The sequence below is a fragment of the Hemitrygon akajei genome, chromosome 2, assembly GCF_048418815.1.
Source record: "Hemitrygon akajei chromosome 2, sHemAka1.3, whole genome shotgun sequence".
NCBI lineage: Eukaryota > Metazoa > Chordata > Chondrichthyes > Myliobatiformes > Dasyatidae > Hemitrygon > Hemitrygon akajei.
The window spans coordinates 130,423,724-130,442,092 of NC_133125.1; the positions used below are offsets into that span (position 1 = coordinate 130,423,724).

The following is an 18,369-nucleotide window of genomic DNA, read 5'->3' on the forward strand; positions in this document are numbered from 1 at the left end:
GTGGTGGACAAAGATATGAAAGTAGAAGCAAGAAGAACCTGAGTGTTGTCTTATGATAAAGCCTGAACCGAAAAGGATGTGACTTCACTTTTGATTTTGTGCCCTACAGATCCATTTCTGCTATTGATTATCTCTAAATTGGAGCTGCCCCAATGCTTGTTTTGGCCTGTGCCCTGCAATAATAGGAGATAACACTATTGCTGATTGAACACCATTCTCCCCAGGCTCCCAGGTTTCTTTGCCTCTTTGAGAAGCTGGCATATTCAGTTTTTCTCTGCTGTTAATCTTTCAATGGCATTGGTTCTTGAAGAGATCGCTAAGGGAGTTTACCAACTCTGAGAGGAACGGAAGGCTTCTAAAACTGAAGGCAGAGCTAACAGAGAACCTCCTTCTCATGGGTATCAAAAACCATCTGACCTGCATTGCAAATGGGGCATCACTGTGGCATTTAAAAGCCTACAGAGAAACTAACTGCAGAGTAACTTCTGACAATCTTACCGATAAGTATTAAAAAAAAATCCCTGTCTTGACAGAAAATGAAGCCAGCTGATGACCAAGATGAGAACGAGCTGGTGATTCTCATCCTGAGGCAGATGTGTGAGAACAAGCAGAAGAGCCATTGCCACATTGGAGAGACCCCTCCGGTACAGTGTTCGTTGTTACTCACTCTGGTGAAACAAAAGACTTGTAGTGCCGCGGCTGCTAATTCCGAGCCAAGTGATATTCCTCTTGTTTTGTTTCTTTCATTTTCCAAAGTTGGCTTATTCAGTGATTGCAGTATCACAGGAATGCAATATTACAGTACTTCATGATAAACAGTTTCAGATTATAACATGCCCATCACTATTCAGAACTCAGGTGAGTCCCTGAGGTGCCCACCAGTCCTGGATGTTCCCCATTATACCTGTGGATGCCAGGTACTCTTCTCTGCTTTTCCAGGGACACATGGCACAGGCGTTATCCCAGAAGAGGGGCAGGAATCCGCTTGTGTAGAACAATATTCTTCTTGTTAGAATGCTTTTTCAAAACGCTGTCACATCTGCACAGATTGTAGATATTGCAAATAGGGTTCCACTCGTTCTTGCCTACCATTCCACAAGCCTCCATATGCAACTCATCATCATCCATAACTTCATCCGATATGAGGATTGACGGGATCCTACCACTAACCACATCTTTCGATTCCTCCAACTTTCTGCTTTTTGCAGGGATTGCTTTCTGTGTGACTCTCTTGTCTACTCGTCCCTCTCCAAGTGTGATTATACATCTCCTTCCTTACCACCAGTCATGGCAACAAATAGTTATTCTAGATGAGGCGACATTTCCCCTGTGGGTCTACTGTACCCGGTGCTCCTTCTATGCTGATGAGACCCGAAGTAGATCGGGGCCACTTTGTCAAGGACCTTTGCTGTGTCCACTGCAAAAGGCGGGATTTCAACTTCAGTTTAACTTCTCATTCCTATTCCGACATGATAGTTCATGCATGGCCTTCTCTACTTCCATGGTGAGGCCACACTCAGGTTGGTGGAGCAACACTCCATATTCTTTCCAGGTAGCCTTTAATTTGATGGCATAAATGAAAATCTTTCCAACTTCTGATAATTTCTCCCCTCTCTTCCATTCTCTCTTTTTTTCCTTTCCCCATTCTGGCTTCCCTCTTACCCCTCTTACTACTCCTCACCTGCCTATCATCTCCCTCTGATGCTCTCTGTCTTTCCCTTTCTTCCATGGTGCACTGTTCTTTCAGATCCCTTCTTTAGTCTTTTACCTCTTGGACCTATCACTTCCCAGCTTCTTACATTGCCCACCCCACCCCCCACCTTCGCCTCACCTAGTTTCTCCTGTCAACCGCCATCTTGTACTCCTTCCCCTCCCTCACCACCTTATTCTGATTTCCCCCTTCCTCTCCAGTCATAATGAACAATCTCTGCCCAAAATGTTACCTGTTTATTCCTCTCCATAGATGCTGCCTGACCTGCTGAGTTCCTCCAACAACTTATGTGTGTTCCTCAAGATTCCCGGCATCGGCAGATTTCTTGTTTTTTGCATGCTGGTGTGCGTGCAGATTTGTAAACCTCTGTTTTCTCTCCAAAGGCTTTGCCAAATAACATGATCCCTGAGCACTCTGCAAGCATGGGCAGGTTTAAACTTGATGTTCTGAAAAACAAGGCAAAGAAATCGTTGACCAGCTCCCTGGAAAATATCTTCTCACGGGTAAGAGACTTATGTGATATTGTTGGCTAGTCTTATAGCCAGTTTTTGGAGGGTAAAAGTCATAGTCCAAAAGTCCAGTTTATTGTCATATGCACAGATGCAAAGGAAAATTCACCTGTAGCATCATCACAGGCACATAGCATCAGATAAGCAGCATTCACAAGAATAATGTAAATTACAAGAACTATGCACTATTTTTACAAGTAGAAACACGATTGGAAAAAAAAATACAAGAGATTTTAAAAAAATACCAAAACCGAGAGAGAGAGAGAGTCACGGGCAGAATTGAGTAGTTGTTATTGCTATGGATAAGGTGCTTGGGAAGCTGAAAGGTCTGAAGGTAGATAAGTCACCTGGACCAGATGGACTACACCCCAGGGTTCTGAAAGAGTTAGCTGAAGAGATTGTGGAAGCATAAGTCATGATCTTTCAGAATTCCTAGATTTTGGAATGGTCCAGAGGACTGGAAAATCACAAATGTCACTCCACTCTTTAAGAAGGGAGGAGGCTAATTGACAGGGAATTGTAGGCCATCTAGCTTGACTTCAGTGGTTGGCAACATATTAGATTCCATTACTAAAGATGAGGTTTCAGGTACTTGGAGACGCAAGATAAAACTGGCTGAAGTCAGTAAGGAAGTACCTTGCCAGACCTTGTTGGAATTCTTTGAGGAAATAATAGGCAGTATAGACAAAGGAGTGTCAGTGAATGTTTTTTATTTAGATTTTCAGAAGCCCCTTGACAAGGTGCCACACAATTAGGCTGCTGAACAAGGTAGGAGCCAGTGGTTGGCTGATGGCGAATAATGGTAGTCCACAGGTGTTGGTGTTGGGTACTCTATTTTTTTATGATATATATTAATGATCTGGATGATGGAATTGATAGCTTTGTAGTCAGATGTGCAGATGGTACAAGGATAGGCGGAGGAGCAGGTAGTGATGAAGAAGCATGTAGCTTGCAGAAGGATGAATAGATTGAGAGAATGAGTGACAGATGGAATACAGCATAGGAAAGTGTCTGATCGTGCACTTTGGTAGAAGCATTAAAGGCCTACACTATTTTCTTATTCAGAAATTCAGAAATTGGAAGTTCAAAGGGACTTTGAAGACCGAATGCAGGGTTTTCTAAAGGTTAACTTGCAGTTTGAGTCCATGTAAGCAAGGCAAATGCAAAGTTAGCATTCATTTTGGGAGGAATAAAATGTAACGCAAAGATGTAATGCTAAGGCTTTATAAGGCATTGGTCAGACCGTCTTTGGAGTATTGTGAGCAGTTTTGTGGACCTTATGTAAGAAATGATGTGTTGGCGTTGGAGACGGTCCAGAAGAGGTTCATGAGAATGATCCCGGCAATAAAAGTGTTATTGTATGAGGAGCTCTCAGCCTGTACTCACTGAAGTTTAGAAGAATGAAGGGGTATCTCATTGAAATGCATTGAAAATTGAAAGGTCTAGGTAGAGTGGAAGTGTAGGTGATGTTTCAAATGGTGGGAGAGTTGTCCTTTTTAGCATTTGCCAATTACTATAGTAGATTCCTGCCAAATCTGTCTACTGTGTTCCAGCCTTGAACTCAATCCTACAGATCAGGAAGAAATGCCAACAGACAAAACAGTGTAAGCGGGTTTTTCAAAAGATGAAGGAAATGGTGATGTCAGGCACTATACTCACACATTATGATCCACAGTGTCCAGTGAAGCTTGCCGGTGATGCCTCACCTATAGGTATAATAGGTGCAGTCATGTCACATGTCATGAGTGATGGAAGTGAACACCCCGTAGCCTTTGCATCACATCTGCAGAGAAAATTATGCACAGCTTGACAGAGAGACCTTGAGTTTGGCTTGGGCTGTAAAGCGTTTCAACCGGTACTTGTATGGGAGAGAGTTTACCCTCATTACTGATCATCAGCCACTAGTGTCCATTTTCAATCTGCAGAAGTGTGTTTCACTAACAGCAGCAGCACAAGTGCAGGGATGAGCTTTGTTTACAATTACAAGATCGAAATAACGAGGACAGCCAATCATGGAAATGCTGACGGATTGTGCCATTTACCCTTGGAAAAGGAAATAACTGAAAAATTTGCAAAAGAGGACACTCTTCTTGACATATTCTCCCTAATGCAAATTGTAAGAGCCCTATTTTGGCAGAGGTGATGCAAATGGAAACAGGAAAAAATTCCATGCTGTCCCAGGTCTACGTGACCATCCAAATTAGCTGGAATGTGCAGCAGAAATTCCAGTTCCCCCATTTTTACCTGTGCTAGGATGAACTTCCCCTTGACAAGCCATTGTCTGAAGTGTTGGAGGGGCTACATGCTTGCCATCTAGGTGTGGTCAAAATACAAGTGTTAGCCGAAAACTTAGTCTGATGGCCTGGGATATATCAGCAGATCATGCAGCTTTCCATGTACTGTTTGGAATGCCAATACATCCAGAAGAAAGATATTCAGAGCTGTCAGTACCACTTCCTGTAGTCCTACAGTCAACTCCTACAACCATCATGGAGGAGGCACAAGAAACTGAGATTGTTTGCCAGACACAAGTTTCACCTGTTAAGCAGAGTAAACACCCTGGTCAGGAGGACAATATCCCATGAGAGTAAGAAATCCTCCACAGCGTTTAAATCTTTAGGCCTGAATTGGACAATTTTAAACTTACTCTGCCGTGGAGTCCATATAGTAATTGTATTTTATGGTACATTGTATATATAGGTATATATGTAAATAAGTTAAGATGCATTCTATATTGAGTTAGAGTTTATAGCTAAGCAGGGAGGAGTGTTGTGTATTTAATATTTCAATAATATTTGAATTTGTAAATATATTGTTTATTGAAGCAATCATTGTACAAATATTTCATTGTGGGTTACATATAAAAGTCCGTGAATGGCATATGTCATTAGCCACTACGTGCCGTGCTAAAGTAGGAAATGAAACTAAATGTACATAAGTTATTCCTGGCTCTCCCATGTTTTTCAGTTGATTAATTTCTGGATGATAAAACATAGCAGAACTCAGCAAGTCAAGTGCATTTTCTGGCAGAGAATAAACAATCAATGCCTGGGCCAAGACTCTTCATCAGGATATTTGGATATTTTTTCTTATTGTCTTTAATCATTTCTTGATTTTGGTTGCTATTCATGATCCAATGCAGAGAAAGAATGTGGTACAGGATCAGACACAGGATTGAATTGATCAGGTTTATTATCACCAGCATGTGTCTTGAAATTTGTTAACTTACCAGAAACAGTTCAATGCAATACATGATAATATAGAAAGAAAAATAAATAAGTAAATCCATTACAGTAAGTATATATATTGAACAGATTAAAACAATGCAAACACAGAAATAATATGTATTAAAAAAAAAGTGTCATGGGTTCAATGTCCATTTAGGAAATGGATGGCAGATGGGAAGAAGCTGTTCCTGAATCGCTGAGTGTGTGCCTTCAGGCTTCTGTACCTCCTACCTGATGGTAACAGTGAGAAGAGGGCATGTCCTGGGTGAAGGAGGTCCTTGTCAATGGGTGCCCCCTTTCTGAGATACCACTCCTTGAAGATGTCTTGGATACTAAGGAGGCTAGTACCCAAGATGGAGCTGACTAATTTTACAACTTTCTGAGGCTTCTTTATCAAAGTCGCCCTGAAATTTAGGAAGGAGAAGCTAAAGTCAGATGTATCAGCATTACAGTGGAGTAAAGGGAATTACAGAGGCATGAGAGTGGAGTTAGTCTGAACTGATTGGAAAAGGAAACTGGCAGGGAAGATGGCAGAGCAGCAATGGCTGGAATTTCTGGAAGCAATTCAGAAGGCACAGGAGACACACACACACACACACACACACACACACACACACACACACACACACACACACACACACACACACACACACACACACACACACACACACACACACACACACACACACACAAAGGAAAGATGACACAAACGCGTTTAACAAGTGAAGTCAAAGCCAATAAAAAAAAATGCCAAAGGAAGAGCAAAAATTAGTAGGAAGTTAGAGGATTTGGAAGCTTTTAAAAACCAGAAGGTGGTCAAAGAAGTCATTAAGAAGGACTTTGAAGATGGAATATGGAAGGCCACGTGGTAAGCTTGCCAATTATATTAAAGAGATACCTACAGTTTCTTCAGATACACAAAGGGTAAAAGTGGGGTGAGGGTGGATATCAGCTTGCTGGAAAATGACCTTGGAGATGTAGTAATGGGGGAACAGCAAATGGCAGATGAACTGAATAAGTATTTTGCATCAGTCTTCACTATGGAAGCCACTAGCGGTGTGCTAGAAGTCCCAGTTGTCAGTAGTCATGAAGTGTATCAAGTTACCATAACTAGAGAGAAGGTTCTTGGGAAACTGAAAGGTCTGATGGTAGATAAGTCACCTGGACCAGATGTTGTACACCCCAGAGTTCTGAAAGAGGTGGCTGAAGAGATTAAGTTATTAATGATCTTTCAAGAATCACTAAATCCTAGAATGGTTCCAGAAGATTGGAAAATTGTAAATGCCACTCCACTTATCAAGAAGGAAGAGAGGCAGAAAGGAAACTAAAACCCAGTTAGTCTGACCTCAGTAGTTGGGAAGGCTTTGGAGACGGTTATTAAGGATGAGGTCTCAAGGTACTTGGAGGCATATGATAAAATAGGCCATAGTCAACATGGTTTCCTCAAGGGAAAATCTTTCCTGACAAATCTGTTGGAATTCTTTGAAGAAATAACAAACAGGATAGACAAAGGAGAATTGGTTGATGTTGTGTCCTTGGATTTTCGGAAGAGCATTTGATGCTTCTGGGCCTGTATTCACTAGAATTCAGTAGAATGAGGTGTGACTTCATTGAAACCTATCGAATGGCGAAAGGCCTTGATAGAGTGGATGTGGAGAGGATGTTTCCAATGATGGGAAGACCTGAGGACACAGCCTCAGAATAGAGGGACGTCCTTTTAGAACAGAGATGATGAGGAATTTCTTCAGCTGTGGAGGCCAAGTCCTTATGTATATTTAGGGCAGCGTTTGATTGGTCAGGGCATGAAGGGATATAGGGAGAAGGCAGGAGATTGGGACTGAAAGGAATATTGGATTAGCCATAATTAAATGTTGGAGCAGACTCGATGGGCCAAGTAGCTTAATTCTGCTCCAAAATCTTATAGTCTTATGATATCCTTTGATGGGATGTAAGCACCTTCTGAGAAAGCGGGCATTCATTGCCCATCCCTCATAGACCTTTACAGTGCCACCCTGATCTACTGCTGCCTGGGCCTGTCTCATGCAACTATTGTTAACTGTATCTCCTTCACCCAGATACAGCGTCCTCATATCGTTTTTTCTTTCAGTTAGTCCTGTCGAAGGGTCTTAGCCCAAAACATCGACTGTGCTTCTTCCTATAGATGCTGCCTGGCCTGCTGCGTTCCACCGGCATTTTGTGTGTGTTGCTATCGTCTTTTAATGTTCCTTTCTTTCCAGTCTTCATTTTTGCACTGAAACACTATGATAATCCTCTATCATCTGTCTTCCTGAGTACCTTGCTGTCTTTGTGTTGTGATTCCTTTATGCAGTGCCTCTCTTTGTCTTTCTTTGATAAAGAGCATACAATTGGAATTAAGTCATTTACGTACAGTACTTGTCAAGACAATTTTCGATCCTCTCACTATCAAGGAGATACAGAGAGATAAAGTACGAAACTAGGCACTTCAGCTCACCGGATCTGCATTAACTCATTTACACTAGTCCCATTTTATGTGGTCCCCACAATCTCATCAGTTGCCCCCAGATTCTACAATTCACCTTTACAATCAGGTCAATTTACAGTGGCCAACTAACCTAACAACCCGCACGTCTTTGGGAAACCACAACACCCCGGGGAAGGCCACGTGGTCGTATGAAGAACTTCAGAATTCTACACGGACACCACCCAAGATCGGGTTTGAACCTGGTCTCGAGCACTGCGACGCTGTGGCCATACTGCTGCGATATTGTGCCTCAGTGATTAAAGCTGTGCCATGGGATGTCCTATCTGCCAGATCTGTTACTATTGTGTGTTGATGCCACACTTCAAAACACTAAGTGGCAAAAACCAAAGGAACCAACTTAATTAACAGGGTAAAGACATTCAATACGTTCATGATCATGTGGTCTCTCTAACAAACACTTGGTAAATTTGTTCATATCCTGAGTGTATGTGTCTTGATAAAATCCCATCTGAATAAGTACTATTTAGCCTAACACTTGCAGACAAAATGAAAATAGATAGAAACATAGAAAACCTACAGCACAATTCAGGCCCTTGGGCCCACAGGGTTGTGCCGAACATGTCCCTACCTTAGAAATTACTAGGCTTACCTATAGCTCTCTATTTTTCTAAGTTCCATGTACCTATCCAAAAGTCTCTTAACAGACCCTATCGTATCTGCCTACACCACCATTGCCAGCAGCCCATTCCACACACTCACCACTCTGAGTAAAAAACTTACCCTGACATCTCTGTACTTACTTCCAAGCACCTTAAACCTGTGCCCTCTTGTGGCAGTCACTTCAGCCCTGGGGAAAAGAAATGGGAATGTAAATGAATGATGGGACAATATAATTGGCATATACAATTTTGGAAGGGTTCACTCACTGAGATCTACAATCCTGCCGGTGAAGCTCCAGAAATCATCTGGGTTGCTTAGAAATCAGCAATTTGTTAAGAACTTAATAGAACCCGAGCTGAAATGAGTCCCTTCCTTGGAGCACGACCTGGAGGAACAAATCACGAATGGCTGGCAAAGTTACACTGCAGCATTGTTCTGTTGGCTTGTTGACACTTGAATTTTATGTCAAAAGCTCAGGTTTCTGTGGACAGTCAGATGGATTTCAGCAAAAGACTTGGTCATTGCTGGTGGTTCTTTCAGTTTTAAGCTGATTAGTCAAGCTACAGGACAGGAAAGCTTTGAAGGTTTGTGATTGTGTATCACATAACAGGGCCAGCACAAACTACACTAATAATGAAAAAGGCAGCTCAGCGTCATCTCAGAAAACAGTGAAGTGTCACCCACTTGGCTGTATGACGGGAGTCACGTAAAGACCAGACTGAGCTAAGATGGCAGATTCTCTTTGTTGACTTGGACGTACATTGCTGATCTCCTGCTTATAGTGAGGCTCTCCTCCCGATGTCAAATTTGTCACGTGGTCTTCAGCAATTCTCGAAAAAATTCTCACTGATGACATCTCAAATTCCAAAAGGGAATCAAAATCTTCGTAATCACGCCTGATGTCTTTGTTACATTTGATCATCTCTGCCACTTTACTGAATTATTTTCAGTAGTTGCATAATTTCTGGGTCATCCTTGATGATTTTGATCATCAAGTATTTTATATCTTGCTTTGAACGATCAGCTTGTTTTTTGTAATACATAGGGAATTGCTGAGTGAAATGAGGAAGAACAGATGAGGGAGATGACATTCCGAGCACAGACGACCAGTTGGGTGAAGGTTCTTTGTGAATGGTCGGGCAGTTTTAAAATGGCAGATGAGGGAGTGAATCCCCCCTGTCTGCTCTTCCTTCAAGTGCAAATATTGTACACGTTGGTAAACTTCTCACTCTTACAAAAGATTTTAAAGCAATGTATAAAGACAAGAAAGACTGCAGATGCTGGAAATCCAAAGTAACACAATCAAAATGCTTGAGGAACTCAGCAGGTCAGGTAGCATCCATGGAATGAAAAAACAGTTGACTTTGGCCCGAGGTCCTTCTTCAGGACTGAAAATGAAAGGGAAAGAAGCCAGAATAAAAAGGTGGGGAGAGGGGAAGGAGATTAGCTAGAAGGGCAGAGGTGAAGCCAGGTGGGTAGGAAAAGTAACGTGCAGGAGAAGAAGGAATCTCATGGGAGAGGAGAGTGGACCATAGGAGAGCAATATTTGAGCATATTTATACATTTAGAGCAAGATGTTTTGCAAACAATTAATTGAATACAATTGTATTTTTGTGAGAATCTCTAATAAAATTCCAAAAACTGGAAGAACTTCACAATATTTAGTACTTCAAGGAAAAATGTGACCAATTCATTATGATCCTGATTATTTTTCCACAAAGGTTCACAAAGCAGAATGAAGCAGTAGATGTCAAACGGTTCCCATTTTCCTTTGAGTGGAATCAGCGGGTTAAACAGCAAGGGGAACAGCACGAGAGTTGGAGAAACAACAGGAAGAGCGAGGGCACAGAATGGTGGTGGGGGGGGAGGGAGGGAGATAATCAACAGGAAAGCAAAAGGGTGGGACTGAGATAATGAAACAAAAAATAATAGAATGGGAATGATTAGGGAGAGGAAAAGAGAATGCTGCTGAAGATATTGAGCAGCAAACTGTTGTTTTTATCACGGTGAAGAGAAAGGCAGAGAGAGTGGAAGGGTTATTATTTGTTGCATTTTCTTGTGTGCTTGAATATTTGCAGGACCGCACAATTTTAAACCTCGATGCACTTGAATCAGAATATAGAACTTCCTAGAAGCTCCTAGGAGGAGCCAGAGTTAGGTCCGGCTGCATTCTGCATTAAAACATACCCCAATTAGAATCAGTTATATAGCACAGGAACAACCCCGATCAGTGTCTACCCAAGCTGATACAATGTAATTGTAGCCATCTTTACAATTTCTTTTGGCAGCTCGTTCTATATACTCACTGCCCTCTGTGTAAAAACAAAGTTTCTCCTCGGGTCCCTTTTAAGTCTTCCCCTCCCACTATAGATCCAGGTCCTCTAGTTTTAGACTCCCCTAAAAAGGCTTTGTAAACGTAATACTTTACAAACCCGGTGATCAGGGTTCCATTTCCACCGTTATCTGGAAGGAGACTGTGCTCCATGAATGCAAGTGTGTCCTCCAGGTGCTCTTGTTTCCTCCCACACTCCAAAGATGTTCGGGTTACTAAGGGTTAATAAGTTGTGGGCAAGCTGTGTTGGCACTGGAGGCATGTCGACACTTGCAAGCTGCCCCAGCACATCCTTGCACTGAGTTGGTCATTGACGCAAACAATGCATTTCATTATACATTTCGATGTTTTAATGTACATATGACAAGTAGAGCTAATTTTATGTTTCCGTCTATTACATTGAACTGTAGTAGTAATTTGAGTTGTGTTGAATGTGAGCATATGATTTGTACAAAAATCGGCACATTTCTCTTCTGAGGCGCACTGCTGATTCAAAGTTGCTCAGGGGCCACCTTTTCACATGGAGAAGGGTGTTTATAATAAATGAGGTAGTGGTTGTGGCAGGGTCAATATCTACTTAAAAGGCATTTGGACAGGTATGTGAATAGGAAGGGTTTAGAGCAGAGTTTCCCAACCATTTTAATGCCATGGACCAATACCATTAACCACATACCCCAAGTTGTGAAAGCCTGGTTTAGAGAGGTATGGCGAAATGGGACGAGCTAAGATGGGCATCCTTGTTGGTGTGGATGGACGAAGAGGCTTGGTTCTGTGCTGTATAACTTGATGACTCTGAATTGCTTGATTAACAGGAACAGTTTCAGCAGACGTTGTATTTGAGCCTTATTAGTGCAGGAGTGAGTTTTTGCACGGCGGTTCTGTCTTTTGATGCTTTTATCAGAGATCACGTCTGAATGTGATCTAATTCCTTCTATTGCTGTTCCTACCCTTTGCGTATGTTCACTTCCTGTCTTGGATTGTCAGTGTCGAGGAATTGTAATGATGAAGGAATCTGTTTGGCTCTTTGCTAGTCAATCCCGTTCGCTCCCACTTTCTCAAGTCTCTGCCCACTTCCCTTTCGAAGGTACTGATAGAGCCATTTTCACCACTGCTCCAGGCAACGACTTCTAGATCCTGCTGACTAATTAAAACCGCTCTACAGCTCCTTTGCATCTTTTGCCCAATGTTTAAATATACATCCCATAATCGTTCGACTCATGAGAACAACTTCCTTTTCTTTACCCCACTGAAACCAGTCATGACTTTCCACCCCTCAGCCTGACCACTGATAGCATGCTGATTAACAGGATCTGTGCACAGCCCCATCACGTACAACCGTAGTGAATGCTTCAGGCTTTCTTAAGCTGAGCCCAGTTCCAAAGTCATCAAAATTCAGGATTCAACATTGCTTCATGTAATTTCCGGTACTCCAGTGTAAAGGAGAACAAACTATTTGTTACTCTAGATTGAACACAGCAAATAAAAGACACACTAAGATAAAGAATACAATAAAAGATGTAATGTGTATAAATACATAAGATAGCTTTGATTATATGTATATAAAGTGATGCTAGGTACAATAATATCTGAACATAGGTGACTCTGACAGGAAATAATAAAGTAGTGGTGATGGGGTGGGTTAGTGGGTAGATGTGTTGATCAGCCTTATTGCTTCAGTTTTACTCTCTGATGGGAAAGGGATAAACAGTCCATAAACCGGGTGGGTGGGATCCTTCATAATATTGCTGGCCTTTTACCAGCACCTCTCTGTATATATGTCCTTGATGGTGGGTAGGCTGTTGTGTGGGACAGCCTTCCTGTCCGATGCCATGCAGTTTCTACACCATGCAGTGATACAACATGTTAGGATGCTCCCTATTGTGCATCTGTAAAAGGTCATGAGCATTTGGAGAAGTACAGTCTACTCATGGATAGTCAACATGAAGGGAAGATCATGCCTCACAAACCTGACTGAGTTTTTTGAAGAGGTAACAAAAGAAATTGATGAGGGTAGGGCAGTGGATGTGGTCTACATGGACTTTAGCAAAGCATTTGACAAGGTCCCTCATGAGAGACTCATCCAGAAAGTCATGAGGCATAAGTGTTTGGATAAAAAAATTGGCTTAAAGGAAAAAAGCAGAGGGTAGTTGTGGAAGGAAGGTATTCTGCCTGGAGGTCGGTGACTAGTGGAGTGCCGCAGGGATCTGTCCTTGTACCCCTGCTATTTGTGATTTTTATAAATGACCTGGATGGAGAGGCAGAAGGGTAGGTGAGTAAGTTTGCGGATGACACGAAGATTGGAGGAGTTGTGGATGGAGCTGTAGGTTGTCGAAGGTTACAGGAGGATATAGACAGGATGCAGAGTTGGGCAGAAAGATGGCAGATGGAGTTCAATCTGGACAAGTGTGAGGTGATGCATTTTGGAAGGACAAACCAGAAGACTGAGTACAGGATTAATGGTCAGTTACTGAAGAGTGTGGATGAACAAAGGGACCTTGGGGTTCAAATCCTCAAGGTCGCTGCACAGGTTGATAGGGTAGTTAAGAAGGCCTATGGGATGCTAGGCTTCATTAACAGGGAGATTGAGTTCAAGAATAGAGAGGTCATGTTGCAACTCCTCAAATCACTGGTGAGACCGCACTTGGAGTATTGTGTTCAATTCTGGTCACCTCATTATAGGAAGGATGTGGAAGCTATGGAGAGGGTGCAGAGGAGATTTACCAGGATGTTGCCTGGTTTGGAGAACAAGTCATATGAAGCAAGGTTAGCAGAGCTGGGTCTTTTCTCTTTGGAGTGTAGAAGAATGAGAGGGGACTTGATAGAGGTCTACAAGATTATGAGAGGCATAGATAGGGTGGATAGTCAGTACCTGTTTCCCAGGGCACCAATAGCAAACACCAGAGGGCATATGTACAAAATTAAGGGAGGGAAGATTAGAGGAGACATCAGGGGTAAGTTTTTTACAGAGGGTTGTGAGTGCCAGAAATGACTTGCCAGGGATGTTGGTGGAGGCTAAAACATTAGGGGTACTTAAGAGCCTCTTGGACAGGCACATGGATGAAAGAAGAATGGAGGGTTATGGGGTAGTGTGGGTTTAGTACTTTTTTTAAAGGATTATATGGGTCGGCACAACATGGAGGGCTGAAGGGCCTGTACTGTGCTATAGTGTTCTATGGTTCCATTGATGGGCATTGTCCAGCTCTCTTCCATCTCCTCCTCAGAAAATCAGCTTTCTTGATTGTGTAGGATGTATTCTGGGACCATGAGAGGTTCTGTGAGATGTACACTCCCAGGAGTTTGAAACTCTGCACAGTTTGCACTGCTGTCTGCCAGTGTAAAGAGGGGAATAGTTCTGCTGAAGTCGATAACCATCTTCTCTGTCTTGTTGACATTGAGGAAGAGGTTATTTGCCTGGCACCAAATCTTGAGCTCTTCCGTCTCCTCTCTGTAGGCCGTCTCATCGGTGTTGGTGATAGGCCCCCACCACTGTTGTGTCATCAGTGAACTTGGCGATGTGTTGGCCTGCGGGCATGTGTGAGCAGAATGTACAGCAATGGGCTCAGCCCACAGCTCTGAGGGGCAGTCATATTGAGGGTGATGCGGAGGGAGGAGCGGCTGTGTATCCCAATGGTCTGAGGTCTTGGTTAGCAAGTCCAACACCCAGTTGCACAGTGTGTATTTAGACTGAGGAGTACGAGTTGGAGTAATAAACTGAACACTCCGTAGACCATCTAGTTCATAACTTAAGAGAGGTCCAGGGCGGAAATTGACTGGTTAAATATGTGTTAAATTTTGTAACAAGAGAATATCCTGATTATATTTGTGTACACATAACCAGTTAGATTTTGGCAAAGGGCCATGAAGAAAGTGTCAGTGCTTCTGTTTTCTGGAGTGGGGTGTTAGTTAGCACCTCAAGACCAAGATGAGAGGACAGGAATTTGGGGCTGAGTCAGTATCTCCATTGGGGTTGGAGGCCAGAAGGAAATTCTGCAGTCTCATGACGAGGCCTGTTTGTGAGCAAACTCGCTGTTGTGTGCTGACACTGCCACCTGCTGTCTCAGCATTGTATTACATTATTGGAAATTCAATCTGCTGGCCTGAGAAACAATTTTCAAAAATCTTTTGGCACAAAACATTGAGAGTTCGCCCTCACGCAGGATAACTAATTCTAGGATCACATGATCATGCTGCAACCTTCTGGTCAATCTTTGTCTCGAAAGACTTCAACAAATTAACCTCCCCAACATATTAGTTCTCTTTCAACACACACAAAATGCTGGTGGAACGCAGCAGGCCAGGCAGCATCTACTGGGAGAAGTACTGTCGACATTTCGGGTCGAGACTCTTCGTCAGGACTAACTGAAAGAAAAAGTAGTAAGAGATTCAAAAGTAGGAGGGGGAGGGGGAAATCTGAAACGATAGGAGAAGACAGGAGGGGGAGGGGTAAAGCTAAGAACTGGAAAGGTGATTGGCAAAAGGGATACAGGTGTCCCCCGTTTTTCGAATGTTCGCATTACGTCAACTCGCTGTTACGAAAGACCTACATTAGTTGGCTGTTTTCACTAACAGAAGGTGTTTTCACTGTTACGGAAAAGGCAGCGTGCGCTCCGAGCAGACTAGCTCCTCCCCCGGAACTGTATTCTAGCCGCCATTGCTTAAACATGTGCCTGTGAGCATCTGTGCTTTATGTCGATTTATTTTGTGCATCCGTTAGCAAGATGAGTTCTAAGGTATCGGAAAAGCCTAAAAGAGCGCGTAAGGGTGTTACTCTTAGCTTAAAACTAGACATAATTAAGCGTTTCGATCATGGTGAACAAAGTAAGGATATAGTGAGTTTGATATAGTAAAGGTTTGTGGAAGTTGACAAAGATGATGTTGAAGAGGTTTTGGCATCCCATGACCAAGAACTGAGAGATGAAGAGCTGATGAAGAGGAAAGGTTAACAATTGAAACCAAATGCAGTAGTGAACGAAAGTGAAGACGGCCAGGAACTGAACGGGAAGCAAATGCGTGAGATTTTCACTGCAATTGACAAGGCTGCAATGATTGCAGAAAAGTATGACTTAAATTTTGAAAGGGTACGTAGGTTTAGGGCATATTTGCAGGATGGTTTGAGTGCTTACAAAGAACTGTATGATAGAAAAATGCAGGAGGCTAAGCAGTCAAGCATACTGTCGTTTTTCAAGCCTTCCACATCAGCCACAGCAGACAACGAACCTCGACCTTCGACATCGAGGCAGGCAGACATAGAAGAAGGTAACCTGCTGCCTTGATGGAAACAGACGACGATGATGACACCCCAGTCTCCTCTACCACCCACCACCCCAACCTCCGATGACTCAGCCTAACACACCATCATCAGTGTGCTCACTGTCTTCCTGATTCCGTTAAGTGAAACTACACTGTACATACATTATTTCTACTTTATATAGGCTGTGTATTTTTATGTCTTATTTGGTAGCTTCATAGCTCAAAGGTTACCGAAAAGAGTGCTTCTGCCGGGAGCGCTTCGCGCCGTGTGCTTCTGCCGGGAGCGCTTCGCGCCGTGTGCTTCTGCCGGGAGCGCTTCGCGCCGTGTGCTTCTGCCGGGAGCGCTTCGCGCCGTGTGCTTCTGCCGGGAGCGCTTCGCGCCGTGTGCTTCTGCCGGGAGCGCTTCGCGCCGTGTGCTTCTGCCGGGAGCGCTTCGCGCCGTGTGCTTCTGCCGGGAGCGCTTCGCGCCGTGTGCTTCTGCCGGGAGCGCTTCGCGCCGTGTGCTTCTGCCGGGAGCGCTTCGCGCCGTGTGCTTCTGCCGGGAGCGCTTCGCGCCGTGTGTTTCTGCCGGGAGCACTGGCGCCGTGTGTTTCTGCCGGGAGCGCTTCGCGCCGTGTGTTTCTGCCGGGAGCGCTTCGCGCCGTGTGTTTCTGCCGGGAGCACTGGCGCCGTGTGCTTCTGCCGGTAGCACTTTGCGCCGTGTGTTTCTGCCGGTAGCGCTTTGCGCCGTGTGTTTCTGCCGGGAGCACTGGCGCCGTGTGTTTCTGCCGGGAGCGCTTTGCGCCGTGTGTTTCTGCCGGGAGCACTGGCGCCGTGTGTTTCTGCCGGGAGCGCTTTGCGCCGTGTGTTTCTGCCGGGAGCGCTTCGCGCCGTGTGTTTCTGCCGGGAGCGCTTCGCGCCGTGTGTTTCTGCCGGGAGCGCTTCGCGCCGTGTGTTTCTGCCGGGAGCGCTTCGCGCCGTGTGTTTCTGCCGGGAGCGCTTCGCGCCGTGTGTTTCTGCCGGGAGCGCTTCGCGCCGTGTGTTTCTGCCGGGAGCGCTTCGCGCCGTGTGTTTCTGCCGGGAGCGCTTCGCGCCGTGTGTTTCTGCCGGGAGCGCTTCGCGCCGTGTGTTTCTGCCGGGAGCGCTTCGCGCCGTGTGTTTCTGCCGGGAGCGCTTCGCGCCGTGTGTTTCTGCCGGGAGCGCTTCGCGCCGTGTGTTTCTGCCGGGAGCGCTTCGCGCCGTGTGTTTCTGCCGGGAGCGCTTTGTACCGTGTGTTTCTGCCGGGAGCGCTTGCGTGAGATTTTCACTGCGGTGGACAGTGCTGCAATAATTGTGGAGAAGTATTCCTACATTAATATAAGCTGTGTATTTATCAGATCATTCCTGCTTTTACTATATGTTACTGTTATTTTAGGTTTTATGTGTTATTTGGCATGATTTGGTAGGTTATTTTTTGGGTCTGCGAACGCTCACAAATTTTTCCCGTATAAATAAATGGTAATTGCTTCTTCATTTTACGACATTCCAGCTTATGAACTGTTTCATAGGAACGCTCTACCTTCGAATAGTGGGGGAAACCTGTACAGAGCTGGAGAAGGGAAAGGATCATGGGACAGGAAGCCTAAGGGGAAAGAAAGAGGGAGGGGAGCACTAAAGAACAGGCAAAGAGTTCTTGCCTGTTGGCAAGAGAGAGAAAAATTTATTTATTTTCCCCTCCTTTTTTTCTCTCTCTGCCCATCACTCTGCCTGTTCTCCATCTCCCTCTGGTGCTCCCCTCCCCCTTTCTTTCTCCCTAGGCCTCCCGTCCCATGATCCTTTCCCTTCTCCAGCTCTGTATCCCTTTTGCCAATCACCTTTCCAGCTCTTAGCTTCACCCACCCCCTCCGGTCTACTCCTATCATTTCATATTTCCCCCTCCCCCTCCTACTTTCAAATCTCTTACTATCTTTGTGGTGAACTACATATACCTGTCTGGACTGCTCCTGTGGCTCCTCCCACAGACCCCTGTATAAAGGCGATTGAGGCCTGAGCCTGGCCTCATTCTCCAGGATGTAGTGTTGTTCATTCTTCCAGTCAATAAAAGCCGATATCTCGCTTCTTATGTCTCAGAGTGAGTTATTGATGGTGCATCAATCTTTTCTTTCATTTAGTCCTGACAAAGGGTCTCGGCCCGAAACATCGACAGTGCTTCTTCCTATAGATGCTGCCCGGCCTGCTGTGTTCCACCAGCATTTTGT

At 44.3% G+C, this 18,369-nt stretch overlaps 1 protein-coding gene across 2 annotated transcripts in view; it reads left to right on the top strand.

Moving 5' to 3' along the window:
* tbc1d4 (TBC1 domain family, member 4) overlaps positions 1–18,369 on the top strand; it is a 286,904-nt gene that overhangs the window by 174,127 nt on the left and 94,408 nt on the right. For both annotated transcript variants that reach the window (XM_073027970.1, XM_073027976.1), the window contains exons 7-8: positions 534–644; positions 2,095–2,214. In XM_073027970.1, coding sequence (XP_072884071.1) covers positions 534–644; positions 2,095–2,214 — 231 coding nt within the window. The remainder of the gene's footprint in view (positions 1–533; positions 645–2,094; positions 2,215–18,369) is intronic.